General features: G+C 33.6%; 6 protein-coding genes across 6 annotated transcripts; 4 read left to right on the forward strand and 2 right to left on the reverse strand.

The window, feature by feature from the left end:
• Positions 1–420: 420 nt before the first annotated feature.
• Positions 421–1669, reverse strand: BX664DRAFT_326350 (U3 snoRNP-associated protein Esf2). Its single transcript, XM_051544213.1, has 4 exons — positions 1179–1669; positions 985–1116; positions 837–926; positions 421–739 (listed from the first exon to the last, which is right to left on the reverse strand). The coding sequence occupies exons 1-4, from the start codon at positions 1633–1635 to the stop codon at positions 444–446; spliced, it is 975 nt and encodes a 324-aa protein (XP_051403662.1). The 5' UTR covers positions 1636–1669; the 3' UTR covers positions 421–443.
• A 704-nt stretch (positions 1670–2373) lies between these two features.
• BX664DRAFT_326351 (uncharacterized protein) lies at positions 2374–3601 on the forward strand. Its single transcript, XM_051544214.1, has 3 exons — positions 2374–3006; positions 3078–3150; positions 3243–3601. The coding sequence occupies exons 1-3, from the start codon at positions 2471–2473 to the stop codon at positions 3441–3443; spliced, it is 810 nt and encodes a 269-aa protein (XP_051403663.1). The 5' UTR covers positions 2374–2470; the 3' UTR covers positions 3444–3601.
• A 579-nt stretch (positions 3602–4180) lies between these two features.
• BX664DRAFT_312277 (P-loop containing nucleoside triphosphate hydrolase protein) lies at positions 4181–6411 on the reverse strand (the record flags this gene model as incomplete). Its single annotated transcript, XM_051542596.1, has 4 exons — positions 4181–5976; positions 6074–6138; positions 6218–6279; positions 6361–6411. 4 exons carry the CDS (start codon positions 6409–6411, stop codon positions 4181–4183), a joined length of 1974 nt encoding a protein of 657 aa, XP_051403664.1.
• Positions 6412–7156: 745 nt separating this feature from the next.
• Positions 7157–9595, forward strand: BX664DRAFT_258396 (10 TM acyl transferase domain found in Cas1p-domain-containing protein; the record flags this gene model as incomplete). Its single annotated transcript, XM_051540549.1, has 2 exons — positions 7157–7958; positions 8031–9595. 2 exons carry the CDS (start codon positions 7157–7159, stop codon positions 9593–9595), a joined length of 2367 nt encoding a protein of 788 aa, XP_051403665.1.
• Positions 9596–10057: 462 nt separating this feature from the next.
• Positions 10058–13738, forward strand: BX664DRAFT_326357 (phospholipid methyltransferase-domain-containing protein). Its single transcript, XM_051544215.1, has 10 exons — positions 10058–10218; positions 10293–10886; positions 10961–11161; positions 11248–11777; positions 11846–11973; positions 12077–12214; positions 12293–12528; positions 12652–13194; positions 13290–13525; positions 13586–13738. The coding sequence occupies exons 1-10, from the start codon at positions 10086–10088 to the stop codon at positions 13676–13678; spliced, it is 2832 nt and encodes a 943-aa protein (XP_051403666.1). The 5' UTR covers positions 10058–10085; the 3' UTR covers positions 13679–13738.
• A 504-nt stretch (positions 13739–14242) lies between these two features.
• On the forward strand, positions 14243–15607 carry BX664DRAFT_383721 (uncharacterized protein; the record flags this gene model as incomplete). The annotated part of the gene is made up of 6 exons (XM_051549133.1): positions 14243–14408; positions 14478–14531; positions 14665–14732; positions 14814–14950; positions 15171–15417; positions 15494–15607. The coding sequence occupies 6 exons, from the start codon at positions 14243–14245 to the stop codon at positions 15605–15607; spliced, it is 786 nt and encodes a 261-aa protein (XP_051403667.1).
• Between the last annotated feature and the right edge of the window lie 153 nt (positions 15608–15760).

A 15760-nucleotide genomic window follows, 5' to 3' on the forward strand; every position in this document is an offset into this window, starting at 1 on the left:
AATTTGCCTTACAAAATGACAAATATCTGAATTTCATGCATCCAACATGGCTTAATATCCGGAAAAAAACCGAAATCCCTTATCAATCGCACATGATGATATCATTCTTTGATTATTTTTTTTAAAGAAAAGATATATCCCAAATGAAATAAAATTACATCCAAGCTATACATATCATGAACTTCGATCATCCGTATGACGTCAAGTCGTTCGTCACTCATATACATATTCCTTATCATTTGACCTGAGTCTTCATGTTTCTAGAATAAAGCAATCTGACTTTTATAAAATCTATATCTATTGTTTGATTGAATGACCAAACCCAAATTAATTATATATTAATAAAAAGTCCTCGTGAAAAACATAATATTCCCAGTCAACATCATTCATTCATCAAAAAAAAAAAAAAAAAAAAGGACAGTATAATGCAAAACTAATAAACTTTATTGACCAAAAACTTGTCCTAATACATTCTTCAATCCAGGATCCTCTACTCTATCTAATGATTTCTTTGCTGCCTGACCAGTAGCACCTTCACGATTCACCATATCACGTTGTCGGAACATACGACGAGCTTCTGTACCATCAGTATTAATATCTTGACCACGTTTCCGTTTTCTTTCTTGAATATGTTCCATCTTCTTCGCCTTGTCCACATTAAGCATATATGCTTTATTTTCCCTAGCAGCTTGCGCCATTTCAGCCCGTAATCGTTCCTGTCGAGCTCGTCTTTCATAAGCTATTAAGAAGATTGTAAAACAGATAAAAAAAAGAAAAGAGGTTTTTGAGTACCTTCTTCATCTTCAATCTTTTTTTTTCTTTTTCTTCTTTCTTACCAAATTGTTCTGTCAAGTGCCTCCATTTGAATTTTGGCAAGTATTTGATATTCCACATTTCATGAAAATGTTGTGATGTTCGTTTTCCACCTAAATTAGAATGAAATACAGTAAGATATTTATTTATATATATCTTTTTCCCTTTTACCTATTTGTCGCATATTCAAATGTTCAGCCAAAGCCTTTGCCTTTCTTTTATCCTTGAATTCCACCCAACCTTCGGTATAATTAACTCTTCTATTTTTGGAATATTTTCGACGTCTTGCTGTGATTTTTGGATCTATCATAAACACAGAAATCGTCAGTAAAGATCAAAAAAAAAAAAAAAAAAGACAGTTTTACCTTCAGGTGCCAAATATAACTTGCCCAATTCTGCAAACTTGCTCAACAAAGATCGTACACGTTTGGGAGTCATAAAAGGAGGTACACGAGATAAATAACAAACACCACTACGTTTATTGGCTAGTTCAAGTTCTTCAAGTTCGGCTGGGGTCATGGGCTTGAGTTTGGTCTTCTTTCGTTTCTTGGATGTTGCTTCTTCCGCCAAAGGATCATCATTTCCATCGTCTTCATTGTCGTGATCTGAATGTTCACTTTCATCTTCTTCTTTATCAACGTCTTGATCTTCATTGTCATCGTCGTCGTCGTTATCTTCAGATTCGCTATTGTTTCCTTTCTGTCGAAGTTGTTTAATGTTGAATCGAGTATCTTCACGTTCTACCAATTCTTCTTCAATACTTGAATCGTTATCACTTTCATGAAGTCCTAAAAGATCTTGAGCTTTATTATTAATTGCCATGGTGAGTGTGTGTGTGTGTATCTGTAAGAAAGAAAAGAAAAGGAAAGAATGAGAAAGAAAAAAAAATTCACTGCTGTTAGTGGCTTCAATGGGTTTTAAAGCTCCGTTATGAATGGGAATGAATGGATGCAGTTTTTCATGCTTCTTTTTCCTTTTTTTTTTCTTTTCTTTTCTTTTTTTTTTCCTTTCTTTTCAAACATTCATGTGGAATATCAAACATCATCCAACCTCTTCACGTTTTAAATTATTTATATTCTCTACTCATCATGATGTCATAGTACGAAACAAGGTTATCTTACGGGGAAAATATCACTCGTTCCATTTCTCGAACAACAGCAGTCCATCAAAGTCCAATACTCAAGTAACCTCAACAACTCCTTCATCACACACACCAACATCAAAAACACCTTCAACAGCAAAGGCATCTATACCAATGACTTCTCATGATATTCGCTTATGGAAACATTACCTTGCTCCTTCATTATTTGCACTTGTGGCTATAGGAGGTAGTTTCTTAATGGCAGCTTCTAGTTATGAACGAGAACAAACCTTTTTATGGCGACAATCACAGCATCGACGTGAACAGTTACGAAAGAAACTACGCAATAGTGTGGATGACGATACTTTTAAAGCAGCGGAATGGCGACGACAACATGATGATCAATACAGGGCAATAACTAGGACTCGACAACAACAACGACAAGAAGAAACTGCAGCAATATCAGCATCTTTGTCTCGACAACAACAACAGCAACAACAAAGTGATAAACTGGAAAAACAACAACAACGACGGGAAGATCCGGGAAGGCTTGGAGGCATCAGTACGGCTATTGGAATGCTTGAATCGTGGGCAAAATATCAAGTTTATCAATGTCAGCAACTGTATTTGGAAAAATTCTCATCACCTAGTCAACGCACTTTGAGTGGATTGATTGGATTGAATGTGTTGGTATTTGTAGGATGGCGACTACTACCTCTGAAATGTCAACCTTTTATGACTCGTTGGTTTACTAATCATCCTGTATGGTGTGTGGGTCCTCGCAACTTGACTCTCATTGCTTCCAACTTTTCTCATCAACATCTATTGCCTCTGACAGTCAACATGATAGCTCTCTGGTATTTTGGTACAGCTTTACATGATATTCTCGGTAGACAACAATTCTTGGCATTTTACTTCTCTTCTGCCGTGACCAGCGCAACTATATCTCGCATCTTGGGCTTACTTACGCGTCGATATCGTCCCATCCTTCTTCTTCCTTCTTCTACAAGTTTAGGGGCAAGTGGTACTGTCTATAGTTGCCTTGCTGCTGTCACTGCCCTTCATCCACATTATACCATTGATTTGATTCCACGGCTACCGATTGAATATAGGTATTATCAATGAATACACATCGATTGACTTGGAAAACTCATCTTTCTTTTTTTTTTTTTTTATTGTTTAGTACTATTTTACCAGGATTACTTACTGTTGACATAACTGGGATTTTATTTCAATGGCGACTGTTTGATCATTACGTAAGTATCAGTAGGATATATGAAAGGAAGTGGATGATTAACGATGTTTTCTTTATTATTACTATTATTATTACAATACATCTGATGGATAGGCACATCTTGGAGGGGCAGGATTTGGATTATGGTATATGACATATGGACAAGAAAAGATGTGGATTCCTCTTGTAAGAAAGATACGTGATATTCGTGATAGAAATGAACGCAATGGCAGGAATGGATCAGGACCACCAACATCGACCATTGATATACAGGCACCTCGTTTACCATGGATTCGTCGTGTGAACAAAGAATGAATCTTTCTTCTTATCTTGGTCTTATCTTGTATTTTGATTTTCCCTTTTTTTTTTATCATTGTTGTTATCTCTACTCATATTCCCTTTACACACTTATCTTGATTTATATACCTCATATTATTAGATATTGACATCTCGTCTATTTACCCATTTATTCCTCTTTTTTTTTTTTTTTTGATTGACAACTTAATAAAATTATATTCTTTTACTATTCAATTTGCATGAATAAGAAGATTGTAATTCGAAACATATCAATTTCTTTTTTTTTATTCCTATTTTCATTTTTCTTCCAAACTATAAGTAAAAAATATCTTCGCGTGAAAATAGTACTAGGATCTTCTGAAGGTTACTCAAAAAAAGAGTAGGAAGAAACTAATGTGGAGAACGAATTTGTTCATCTGAGATCATTCCAATTGAAAAACAGTATACAACGAGCCCGACAGGGTCGAAGCCACACACACTATTCGAAAGAAGAACGTCCGATAATAGAAAAAAAAAATATGTTGTAGTCTTGTCCTATTATTTCTCCCGCTCTTTAATCTTAAATTGTGGTTCACAACTTTTTTTTTTTCTTTCTCCTTTTATACCCCACAAAAAAAATCATCATCATTCATCAACTTGTTTTTATTTCAATACAAAATAAATAAATAAACAAATAAAAAAGTAAATAGTAAATAAAGAAATATAAATAAGGGAAATAAAGAATAACAATAAAAAAAGTCTATCTATCTTTCTATTTATTTAATCCATTTGCCTGTGACTTTCCCCACTAACTTGGTGATGCTGCCTAGACATTTGAAAGAACCTTCTAAAAACAAAAATTGCGCTTCTAATCGTAAGTATTCAGGATCACCCAATAGTTGAAATACACATGTTGCTTGTTGTCCCGAAGTCACTACTACATCATCATCAGTTTGTTGCCCTTGTTGTATATCTATGACACGTGCCTGTTGACGTATAAAGCCAGATCGTAACATTCCACAAGTCCCCTTTTTTAATCCTGTTGCATGATATAATACAAGTACACTTGCTTCAAAGATGGTATAACTTTCAGGTGGACGATCATCATTGATAGCTAGTAACACCATACCTTTCTTGATTTTACCCCATGAGTGATGATGTTGTTGTTGTTGACGTCGTTCGTCTATAGATGATGATGATGATGATGTCAGTTTTATGGCGAGTGAAGCAGTTTGTCCACAATGTACATAATGGGAAGATATACGATGACGATGAATAGAGACAACAGTAGCTTGAATAAAATGACCTTGACTGTTGGGACCAAGTGCAAAGGTACGAGATTGTTCAGGATCATGAATATTGATACGACCTTGACGTAGAACACCCCCTATAACAATACCAACATCCGATAATGTGTAGACTTGTTCGATTTGAAATTCCACAGGTTCTTCAAGAAGATTGGAGGAGGTCAATGAAGATAAGGATTTCTTGCGAGTTGGTTTTGCCAATGCATTTAGGAAGGAATGGACCAAATTCATATAAGCACCAGTGACATTAGAGACCAAAAATATAGGTATTGTTGATTCATCATCCATCATTGCAGAAGCAGCGTTCGTTGCACTATGAACACCAATAAGATTTTGTTGTTCTTGATTATTATTATTATTCTTTTCTTGAAATGGGAAAGGAGTGATAACCACAGGTAAACGACGTTGATGATGGACACCAGTCATAGAAGAAAGAAATGCTTGAAGAGCTTGAATACAGGACTGAATTTGATCATTGGTTGCCAAGTCGATTTTGGTTATTACCACAGAGAGAGGAACATCTAACATAAGCACTAAAGAAATGTGTTCTTTAGTCATTTCTGTCACAGCAGAGTCACCAAGAGTTGCCGATACCACCAATAATGCATAATCCGGAGCATATCCAGTCAGAGCAGAGATTGTCGTACGTAAATATTTAGAATGACCACAAGTATCAAGGAAGGTTACCACTTTACTACTTGTAGCACAAATTTGTTCCCAAGTATAAGAGTCCAAATAATCATTATTGTCATTGAAAAAATAAGCGTCATCAAAGGAAGAAGAAGAAGAAGAGGCACTATTGACCAAAATACCATCAGCAGTGTAACCAATCATTTCGTGAGCAATGGAGGACGTGTTACCAGTTTCAATTTCGTGTGGATGGCGTAAAAGACTGATACGAGCTGTCCCATGACCTGTATCTTTGATGCCATGACTAATATGAGCAAGAAAAGTAGATTTGCCACTACCAGTATCCCCTATGATGGCCATTCGAATATCAGTATATGTAGGTAAATCCAAAGGTGTCCGCAGTCGTACCAAAGCTTCGATAATACATCTTGGTTGAGTATCATTATTATTGACTTCATTCGTGCTTTGTTTCTTTTTGTTTTTCTTTTTTGAATCATTCATTTTTTTGTAGTTGTTGTTCAAATGAGTTGGTTGATTGATTTTCATTTCCTGTACAATAGAGACTTCTGCATTCAAAGCTGCGGCCATTCGTCGAAGAGTATTCAAAGTTGCAGTCATATCTTGATCTGATAGTCCTTTTTTTTTTTTTAACAATAAAATAAAATAAAATAAAAAATCAGTTTAGTTTATAAAATTACCATAAACTATAGAATAAGAATATTTATTCCTTACCAGTAAGTGAACCATTATCATTTACACCCAATTCATACAATGCTTGTCCTTCACCTTCTGTCAATCTATAAATAATAATATGTAAGACAGATATATGATGATGATGTAGTTATCAATTCCTTTTTTTTTTCTCGTTATACTTACCTCCATTTCAACTGTGTAATCAAATGTTCTAGGCGTTCTTCCGATGGATCGACCAATTTTAACTACACAAAAATAATAATAATAGTAATAATTGAGAGGAAAGAATATATTATTAAATGTTAATATATTGTTGATTCATTTACCTTGTATTCAATATTGCCTTGATGATCTACTTCAGGAGGGAAACATCCCATTGTATGATGATGATGCCATATATCTTTTATCACATGGTCTTTTTTCTTACTATGCATAACGTAACTATGCAAAAAACAAGAAAAGATGAATTAATAACTAAACATCTATATAAGAAAAAAAAAGTCCTTACATGAAACATATATATATATATAAATGAAGTAAATAACTTTTTTTTTTTTGGTTCAAGGTAAAATTTTCATATAAAATAGATAAAAAAAAAAAGCGTAATAATATCAATGAAATATTAAATAAAGAAAAGAAAAAGAAAAAAAAGCGGCGAAGTAGACTCTCAAAAATGATTCAGAATGAGTGACACTTTCAAGCTTGCATTTTGGATAAAATTCTCTATATTCAGATTCCGCTTGATTCCAAAAAAAAAAATGTATACTTTACCCCTTTTCGTTATTCTAGACCATATTTTTCTTTTTTTTTTTTTTTTTGTTCTTTATTTCCATCATCTCAAACTTCCATTCCTTTTATTGAACGATCCTGACAATGGGTACTTCATCAACAATACAAACCAAGTTTTTACAATTAGGTTTATGTTTAACTTTTTGTCTGGTGATCTTTTCTGCATTAACCCGGTTCCTTTTTGGTAAAAAAAAAAAAAAAAAAAGGAACAATACTTATAATATATATATATATTTGATAGATGCAAATGATAGAACTCGCTGTGAAAGTATGCTAGATGATGGTTCTTGGCTCAATTCTGATACCTATCAACAATGGCAACCTTCTGGCTGTATGATGCATACCTACAAACCTGACCAAGTAGCAACCTGTCTCAACCATTCACGTATTCTTTATATTGGTGATTCTATTGCTAGACAACAATTCTTTTCATTTGCAAAACTTATTCATCCAGATATCGAAACTGACGGCGAAAAACATATTGATAGAAAATACGAATTTACTGAAGAAGGTCTTATTTTTGAATTTTGGTGGGATCCTTACCTCAACGATACTAGAACAACACAATTCTTCCAACAACCTGGTTCTATTGATGATATTCGTCCTAGTTTACTTGTAGTGGGTGCTGGATCTTGGCATATGCGTTACTTGGAAGAAACTAATTACATGGACCAATGGCAAACAAGTATAGATAAAGTACTAGATGCAGTTCAACTATCTTCACGCTTAGCTGATGCTGTGATTATGTCTCCTATGGAAATACCTCAGTTTGATCAACTTAATCCTAATCGCTCTGCGACTATCACTCCAGAAAAAGTCAAAGCTATGAACGACTATCTTGCTTCTCAACGTTCCAACATTGAAAATGCTCATACACCATTCGCCATTCCTTTTGTTTGGAACAAAATCATTTCTTCTTCAATCAACGTTACTCAAGATGGTTTACATTATGACCCCATTGTTACGAATGCTCAAGTTCAACTGGCTCTCAATTATCGATGTAATGATGTTCGACCCAAACATTTTCCTTATGATACCACTTGTTGTTTCCATTATCCCAAACCTCGATGGTATCAAAATATATTTTTTATCTTATTCTTGATTTTGGTTCCTATTGGATTCTATATTTGTGATAGTGGTAAGTAAAAGATAAATCAAAAGAGTAGGACATACTAAAATTGAACTAATATAATATGTTGCTATATAGGACTCTCAAGATTAGTACCTTCTGAAAAGGTCCTCAATGCTCTCTTTATTTTTGGACTTGGTGTGATTTATATGTATTTTGGTGATCGTACACAACTCTTTGGAAAAATTCACAAACATTATGATAGTACAACATTTACATTCCTTATGACAATATTTGTGGTGATGGCTGGCTTGGTGACACTTCAAAGTAACAAGAAAGAAGGTGTGGATTTAGGATTCTTGAATCGTGATCAAACGGATGAATGGAAAGGATGGATGCAGGTCATTATTCTTATCTACCATTTTGTTGGTGCATCTGGGACCTCAGGGATTTACAATGCTGTTCGAATCTTGGTAGCTGCTTATCTCTTCCAAACTGGTTATGGTCACTTTTTCTTCTTTTACAAAAAAGCCGATTTTGGACTGGCACGTGTATTAAATGTGATGGTACGACTGAACTTTTTGACTTTTGTTCTTCAATATTTAATGGATACCGACTACCTTAGCTACTACTTTACACCTTTGGTTTCTTTTTGGTTTGGGATTATCTACTTAACAATGTATATCGGACACAGCAATAATAACAATGTGAAATTCATGAGCGCCAAAATTGCTATTGCTGCTATGGTAACAACAGCTTTGATCAATACTCCTGGTGTTATGGAATTTGTATTTGATATTTTACGGTTACTTTTTAATATTCAATGGAATGCACAAGAATGGCGGTTCCGGTTATCATTGGATGGTCTTATAGTCTATGTTGGTATGATCAGTGCATTCGCTTATATCAAATGTGTAGAACTCAAATGGATGGATCATGTTTCCTTTGGCAAGATCAAAAAGGGTGTCTTGATAAGTTCTGCAATATGTTTGATGTGGTACTTTTATTTTGAACTAACGCGTGAGAACAAATTTGTTTACAATCATGCTCAACCTTATATATCTTGGATTCCTATTTTGGCATTTGTATTTTTACGCAATGCTACGGTACGACTTCGCAATACTTCCTCACGATTTTTCATCTTTATCGGTAAAATCTCTCTGGAAACATTCATTGGGCAATTCCATATGTGGCTAGCAGGTGATACAAAAGGACTCTTGGTAGTGATTCCTAATAGTGCTTGGGTAGCCAGGTCTTCTATCGGATGGTATACAAATTTGATGGTGTCAACATTACTCTTTGTGTTTGTATGTTATTATATTAGTCAAACAACTGGAGAATTAACTCGATGGATTTGTACGGACCTTTTGATGGGGACACAACAACAAAGATCTCATGGAAACTCTCGTGAATATCAAGCTGTACCCCTTCTACCCACCTCATCAACATCACCATCATCAGCGCCTCAATCAGTTATAGAAACAACAACAACGACAGGAAATAATAATACGTTAGAAGAACAATCACAAGTAAAAGGAAAAGTCAATGACAATGGCGATACAAATGTAGTCAATGTGGATGAAATAGAAGATGACACTGGTATACCAACCGCTCCCTCTCTTGGATATAGAATACTTTCGGATCCTCGTTTCAAGGTGATTGTCTTTTTAGTTGGTGTTGGTTTATTGAATAGGATATCTTAGATTTGTTTTTTTTTTTTTCGTATGTATGTATGTTACTATAAATGATGAAATAAAAGAATTTATATATATATATATATCACAAATATCAAAGGGGTTTGACAGCTGAGCTTGAAGCACGAAAAAAGAAAAAGAGTTCTCACGATACATGGACTTCTTTGGCTTGCATATTGTACCTTCGTGGGAAAAGAGATAAATGAATGAATATTCCTTTTAACAAGTAATCAAGTGATTCATAAAGACTAAAAAGAGGAAGAAATGACTATTTTTGAAGATTATAATAAATAATATATATTATTAATGCAAGAAAAAAAGGCGTCATCGTTTTGAAAGAATTCTGTTGGTGTTTCTCTCACTACTCTATTCAACCGCCGAAGCCTATATTTGGAAACCTTGACTCCCCTCTACTTTTTTGTACTTTTTCCCTTTTCTTTTTTTTTTCTTCTTCTTCTTCTTCTTCTTCTTCTTTAACCTACTTCCCATTTTCAACATAATGGATAATGAAAATAAACTTAGACAACGGTTTGGTCAACCCAAACATACTCCTTTGGTAGAAAAAGAAGAAAAAGATAGAACAGAAGAGAAACAGCAACGTCCTTCTATTGGCAAAACCCCAAGTGGTCAAAGTAAAAAAAAAAAAAAAGGAATGATAAAACAATGTATTCACTATACTGTCTTTATAATAAACTGTTAACTCTAGTTTTTCGTGTTCCTTCAACTCATGATATGGTGACAACACTTTTAAATCCTTTGGAACCGAAATCAGTATTTGACTTGATCACATTAGGTTGTATGACTATTCCTTGTTTACTATGGTTGTGTCTTCCTGTATCTATTTCAAGATATATACTTTTGGGACTCTATCTATTTTGGCGTTTATCGTATAATATTGGTCTTGGATTATTATTAAAATATCAAAGCGATTCTTGTGGGCTTGTGGAACTCTGTCATCATTATCGACTTTTTGATATACAGTTGACTGGACAACAATCATGGTCATATTGGTTGAAGAGACAATTATCAATCAAGATGGATTCTGATTATCAGTTTGAAAAGGTGCCTCTTGAATACAATACTTGGCTTCTCTTTCGACAGCTAGTAGATCTGATATTGATGAATGATTTTGCTAGCTACTTCTTCTTTGTATTATCTTGGTTCAACTGGTCTTATTCTTCTTCTTCCTTTTACTTTATGTTAGGTGATCTATTGCGATGGACTGGTGGTTTATTTTTGATTTTGTTCAATATCTGGGTGAAATTGGATGCTCATCGTGTAGTGAAAGACTTTGCTTGGTGTAAGATTTTATATCATTATATATATATATATATGTATATTAATTCCATTTTTATTTATTTTTATTTTTATTAGATTGGGGTGACTTTTTCTTCGTGATAGAACAATCTCTTACTTTTGATGGTGTATTTGAAATGGCTCCTCACCCTATGTATTCTATTGGGTATTTTGGTTATTATGGATTATCATTGATCAGTGCGAGTTATATGGTATTGTTTGTTAGTATTGCCGCTCATGTCTTACAATTTGCATTCTTGATCTTGGTAGAAACACCACGTAAGAAAAAAAAAAAAGAAAAGAAGTTATCATTATTGACTTTTTATACTCATTTGAATTTTTTTTTTCTTTTGTTTTTTTAATAGATATTGAAAAGATTTATAATCCTCGCAAGATACAGAGAAGACAACCCAGAATGAATATGACCTTGGATGATGATGTGAAGCATATGATGTTGGCTCTGGATAAGAATGCTGGTCGAGATATTTCTTCTTCTTGGATTCGATCTGATATGATTGTATTTCAAAACTTGGATATATTTCGATCGACAGATTTAGTCTCATTGATGGTAATGGTCTATTCTATCTTACTTCCTTTACTCCTGCCTGATCAAATGGGTATTACTGCTGCACTTCTCCAAGCATTTATATGGCGTGTGATTTATTCTGGTGGTTTAGGTACTCTACTTTGGGCTCAATCAACAACCAAATTCTTTACTCGACACTTTGTCAAATGGGGTGGCAATCAAGTAGATGCTTTCCAGAATTGGAAGAGTATATTCAACCTATCCCTTTGTATGACATATATCACTTTCTTTATGGCCTGTTGGAAATCATACTCTCTACCTCTAGATTGGACATATGGTACCACTCTGTTGCGTCATATCCTTGGATTGGTAATCATTATAATAAGCTTTTTTTTTATTATTTATTTTTCTCTTATTTTTTTCTTTTTCTTTATTAGGTATTCATCTCTTTACATATTTGGACATCTGTTTCTATCTTTGAAGTGTTAGGTGACTTTGGATGGTTCTATGGGGATTTCTTTATTGATCAACATCGGAATACCTTATTATATACTGGAATATATAGGTAAAGGCATAGAAATCGTATACAGGATGGGAGAGTAATTAAAATAATTCCAATTCAACTTTTTCTTTCTTTCTTTTTTTTTTTTTTTTTTTGAAATTTATAGATTTTTGAACAATCCTGAAAAGATCATGGGTCATGCTGCATTTTGGGGAATGACTTTAATCACAAACAATTGGATTATCTATGGTCTAGCTTTATTCTCGCAGTTATCTAATGTTTTATTTTTACATTATGTTGAAGGGTAAAAATAATAATAATAATAATAATCAAGTGATTTATGACGTTGATCTTTACCTTTTTTTTTTTTTTTTTTTTGTAGACCTCATATGCAAAAGTTATATGGTGACCAAATTCGTTCAGAAGCAGGACTGACAAAAACATTACGATCAGCAGCCAATTCACTACCAAAAACATTCCCTGAAAAACTTCAAGAACTTATCAAATTGGTTCCCAATCAGCAACAAAAACAGCAAGATAACAACACCATTCCCATTTTACAAAGAGTGGAAAAGGCCATCGAAGGGACTGTTAGCTCTGTAGGTGATACCATCACCGGTAAGCAAAAAAAAAAAAAAAAAAAAAAAAAAGAAAAGAAAAGAAAAGAAAGAAGAAAGAAGAACAAGATAAAATATACATGACTAATATTGTATATCCATTATTCTTATTATTATTTTGTAGCAGGACCACATATCAAGAATTTGATGATAGAAGCAAAAAATTCCATGGAACCTCCATCAGCGCCGAGTCAGCAACATAACACAACTGCATTATCATCATCCTCACGTCAATTGAAAGACTGTCAGAATGCAGACTATGGCATTTATATTCAAGAACAATGGAATCTTGGTACGCCTATCAAAGTTGATTGGGAAATAGTTTGTTCCTCTTATGAGCAAAGGAAATATCATCAAAAGAACTGGATTGGCATATACAAAACGACATCAACATCATCTAAAGTGAAAAATTATTCGAAAACCCGTGACAGTGACATTAAGCTAGATAATTATGGTCAACAAATGACAACAATCAGTTCTAATGGACGTTGGCATTGGCTCAATGAAGGCAAAAATGGAAGAGAGGACAATGAATCGCACAAGGAAAAAGGTACTCTTACTTTCAAAGGATCACAACTACCATGGGAGCTTGGTTGGTATGAATGCAGACTTCATTTTGGTACATCCTATCGAATCTTGGCAATATCAAGACCGTTTGAAATTACAGGTAAATCACATTATCATCATCATCATCATCGTAATCATCGTTACTGAACAGTGACACCTTTTTTTTTATATATCATTAATACCTTTTTTTTTTAGTTCCTTCTGTCCCTAGTATTAAGGATACTGATGCTTTATCCCTCTGTGTCATGAAATCGATACAACATGTAATGGGAAATGATGTGGAACGCATGCCTATGTCAATGGTGGACTCTTTTATTTTGACTGATGAAGAAGCAAAACGGCTAGCATATATGATCACGGTGATGTTCGATTTGGAATTTGCATGGCAAGTCATCTTGATTGATACTTCTGTTGTCAAACTAACAAAGAGGGTAAATGAATGAGAAAAGATTGAAACGATTGTATTGATTGAATTTTTTTTTCTATTGTAGATCCAACAAGCTCAGAATATCTTATCACCTTTTAGCAATCATTCACCTACTTCATCCCCTGAAACTACATCGTCATCCCCTATTTTAGAATAGATCATTTTATATTATATGACATGAAATTGAATAATAAAAGAATCGAGCTTTTGAATCAATGTAATGCAATATGTTGGATATTTTTTTTTTATAGTTCGTTTAGAATCATCTCAACAGTGACAATAAAATATGACAAAATCAGATCATCAATGCTAACATCTAGAAATGCGATGATAGTATTGAATTTGCATGTGCATATGACAATGGCATTCTAACAATATGAGGATGCATTGACCTATCGTCGAAACATTTGACAAAATAGAACATCGGAGAAAAGAAAGAAATAAAAAAAAAAAAAGAAGTGGCTGTGTAATAATCAATGTAGTCATCTTTTTCTTTTTTTTCTTGAGGAACCACGTTGCCTTTGTCTCTTCTTTACCAAAATGAGCCACAGAGAGAGCAGAATTTAAATGAAGTGGAGTACAGACCTTCCTTTTTAGGACATGCCCAACTACAGTATCGTTTTCTTCTGAATTATACAGAAAATGTAATAAATGTAAACTTTTTTTTCTCTCTTTCTCTTTTTCTTTCTACATTTTATTTTTCTTATTTTGGTTATATAGAATGAAATTCAATCTTTCCATCATCAGCTGTTTATTGCTAGTTACCGGCTCAATAGCTAGTGAAAGCTGTTCCATTATCGCCAAGGAGGATTTAGATGGACGCACCTCTCCTGGCGTCTATGCTAAAAGAGTTACCAATATCTATAAAAAAGGCGATTGCATCAAAGGTAAATCAACAATAAAAAGAATGGATCATCATATTTTTATTTCATCTTCATACTTTTTTTTTTTCTTAGTTAAATGCCAGACTACCGGAGACGTAATTTATGGTAGCAAGATTTGGGATTATGGTAAAAAAAAAAAAAAAAAAAAAAAAATTGGATTCAGTACTGACAAATTAAATCTGCATTTATCCATCCATCATCATCATTATTTTTCAATCATGTTCGCCTTTTTTTTTTTTTTTTTTGTCTTTGATTATAGATGGTACTTATTATCTTCCTGATGTTTATGTCAAGACTGGTTATGATGGATTTGATCCTCAACTCAAGGTATATCTTATCAAAAACGATATAGCTAATGGAGGCTAACCTTTTTTTTTTTTTTTTTTTTTTTTTTTATTTCTTTTGAAGCGTTGTTCATCCACTCCACCACCACCTCATCCTCCTCCCAATGTGGGATGTGGTGGTCATTTGAATGAAAAAAGTCTTTCACTTCTCAAACAACTTGAAGGCTGGAATCCCAATTTTTATGATGATGGACTTGATAAGTATCATGATTAGATGATCAACTTTTTATATATATATATATACTTTTTCTTAACCTCGTTTTTCTTTTTTGATTTTTCTTTTGTTACGGCACAAGACTATTGGCTATGGTCACAATTGTGATGCGTAAGTAGATCTCTTTATAATATATATATATATATTTATTTATTTATTCCAATAATCAACTATTCATCCGAACAATGATGATGATTTCTCATCTAGTGACGCCACCCATTGTAAAAATATCCAATCTCCTATTACTGAAGCAGAAGGAGCAGCATTGTTGAAACAAGATGTCGCATCCTTTGAAAGCTATATATGTAATACCGTCACCAAGCAATTGAAATGTCCTTTGAACTGTAATCAATTCGGTGCGTTGGTCATTTTCGCTTACAATGTTGGTATTAGTGACAATGGATTCCGTGCAAGTAAGATTTATGAACAATTAGCCGACAATTGTAATTACAAGGTAAAAAGTGGATCATATACAAATAACAGCATTAACCATATTCACTACTGATTCCTTTTTTTTTTTTTAATGATAGGGCGTTGCTGATGTATGGACATCTTCATTCACTACAAATGGTATCCTGATTCCCCGTCGTAAGCAAGAAGTGGCTATTTGGAATACACCTTCTCTTTCTCGATCCGGTTGCTAAGGCTATGTTCTTCTTTTTTTCAATGATGATCATTTCAATCCATCTGCTAAAACCATCAAATAATAAAAATATTTCAGGGACTTGATCTCGATAAATAGATGTTTCACTAACTATGTAGCATTAATGATTGAAAGAGGGTTGAAAAATAATGAT

The sequence above is a fragment of the Halteromyces radiatus genome (genome assembly GCF_025201355.1).
Source record: "Halteromyces radiatus strain CBS 162.75 chromosome Unknown BX664scaffold_2, whole genome shotgun sequence".
NCBI classification, from domain to species: Eukaryota; Fungi; Mucoromycota; class Mucoromycetes; order Mucorales; family Cunninghamellaceae; genus Halteromyces; species Halteromyces radiatus.

Excerpts from the sequence above, each read along its gene's own strand:
- BX664DRAFT_326350 (XM_051544213.1), bottom strand. The coding sequence starts at position 1,635 with ATGGCAATTAATAATAAAGCTCAAGATCTTTTAGGACTTCATGAAAGT. Across the intron at positions 1,117-1,178 it reads GTTATATTTGGCACCTGAAG|ATCCAAAAATCACAGCAAGA; the intron begins GTAAAACTGTCT and ends TGTTTATGATAG. Across the intron at positions 740-836 it reads GCACTTGACAGAACAATTTG|CTTATGAAAGACGAGCTCGA; the intron begins GTAAGAAAGAAG and ends TCTTCTTAATAG.
- BX664DRAFT_326351 (XM_051544214.1), top strand. The coding sequence starts at position 2,471 with ATGCTTGAATCGTGGGCAAAATATCAAGTTTATCAATGTCAGCAACTG. Across the intron at positions 3,007-3,077 it reads CGGCTACCGATTGAATATAG|TACTATTTTACCAGGATTAC; the intron begins GTATTATCAATG and ends TTTATTGTTTAG. Across the intron at positions 3,151-3,242 it reads GGCGACTGTTTGATCATTAC|GCACATCTTGGAGGGGCAGG; the intron begins GTAAGTATCAGT and ends TCTGATGGATAG.
- BX664DRAFT_326357 (XM_051544215.1), top strand. The coding sequence starts at position 10,086 with ATGGATAATGAAAATAAACTTAGACAACGGTTTGGTCAACCCAAACAT. Across the intron at positions 11,778-11,845 it reads TGCGTCATATCCTTGGATTG|GTATTCATCTCTTTACATAT; the intron begins GTAATCATTATA and ends TTTCTTTATTAG. Across the intron at positions 11,974-12,076 it reads TTATATACTGGAATATATAG|ATTTTTGAACAATCCTGAAA; the intron begins GTAAAGGCATAG and ends TGAAATTTATAG.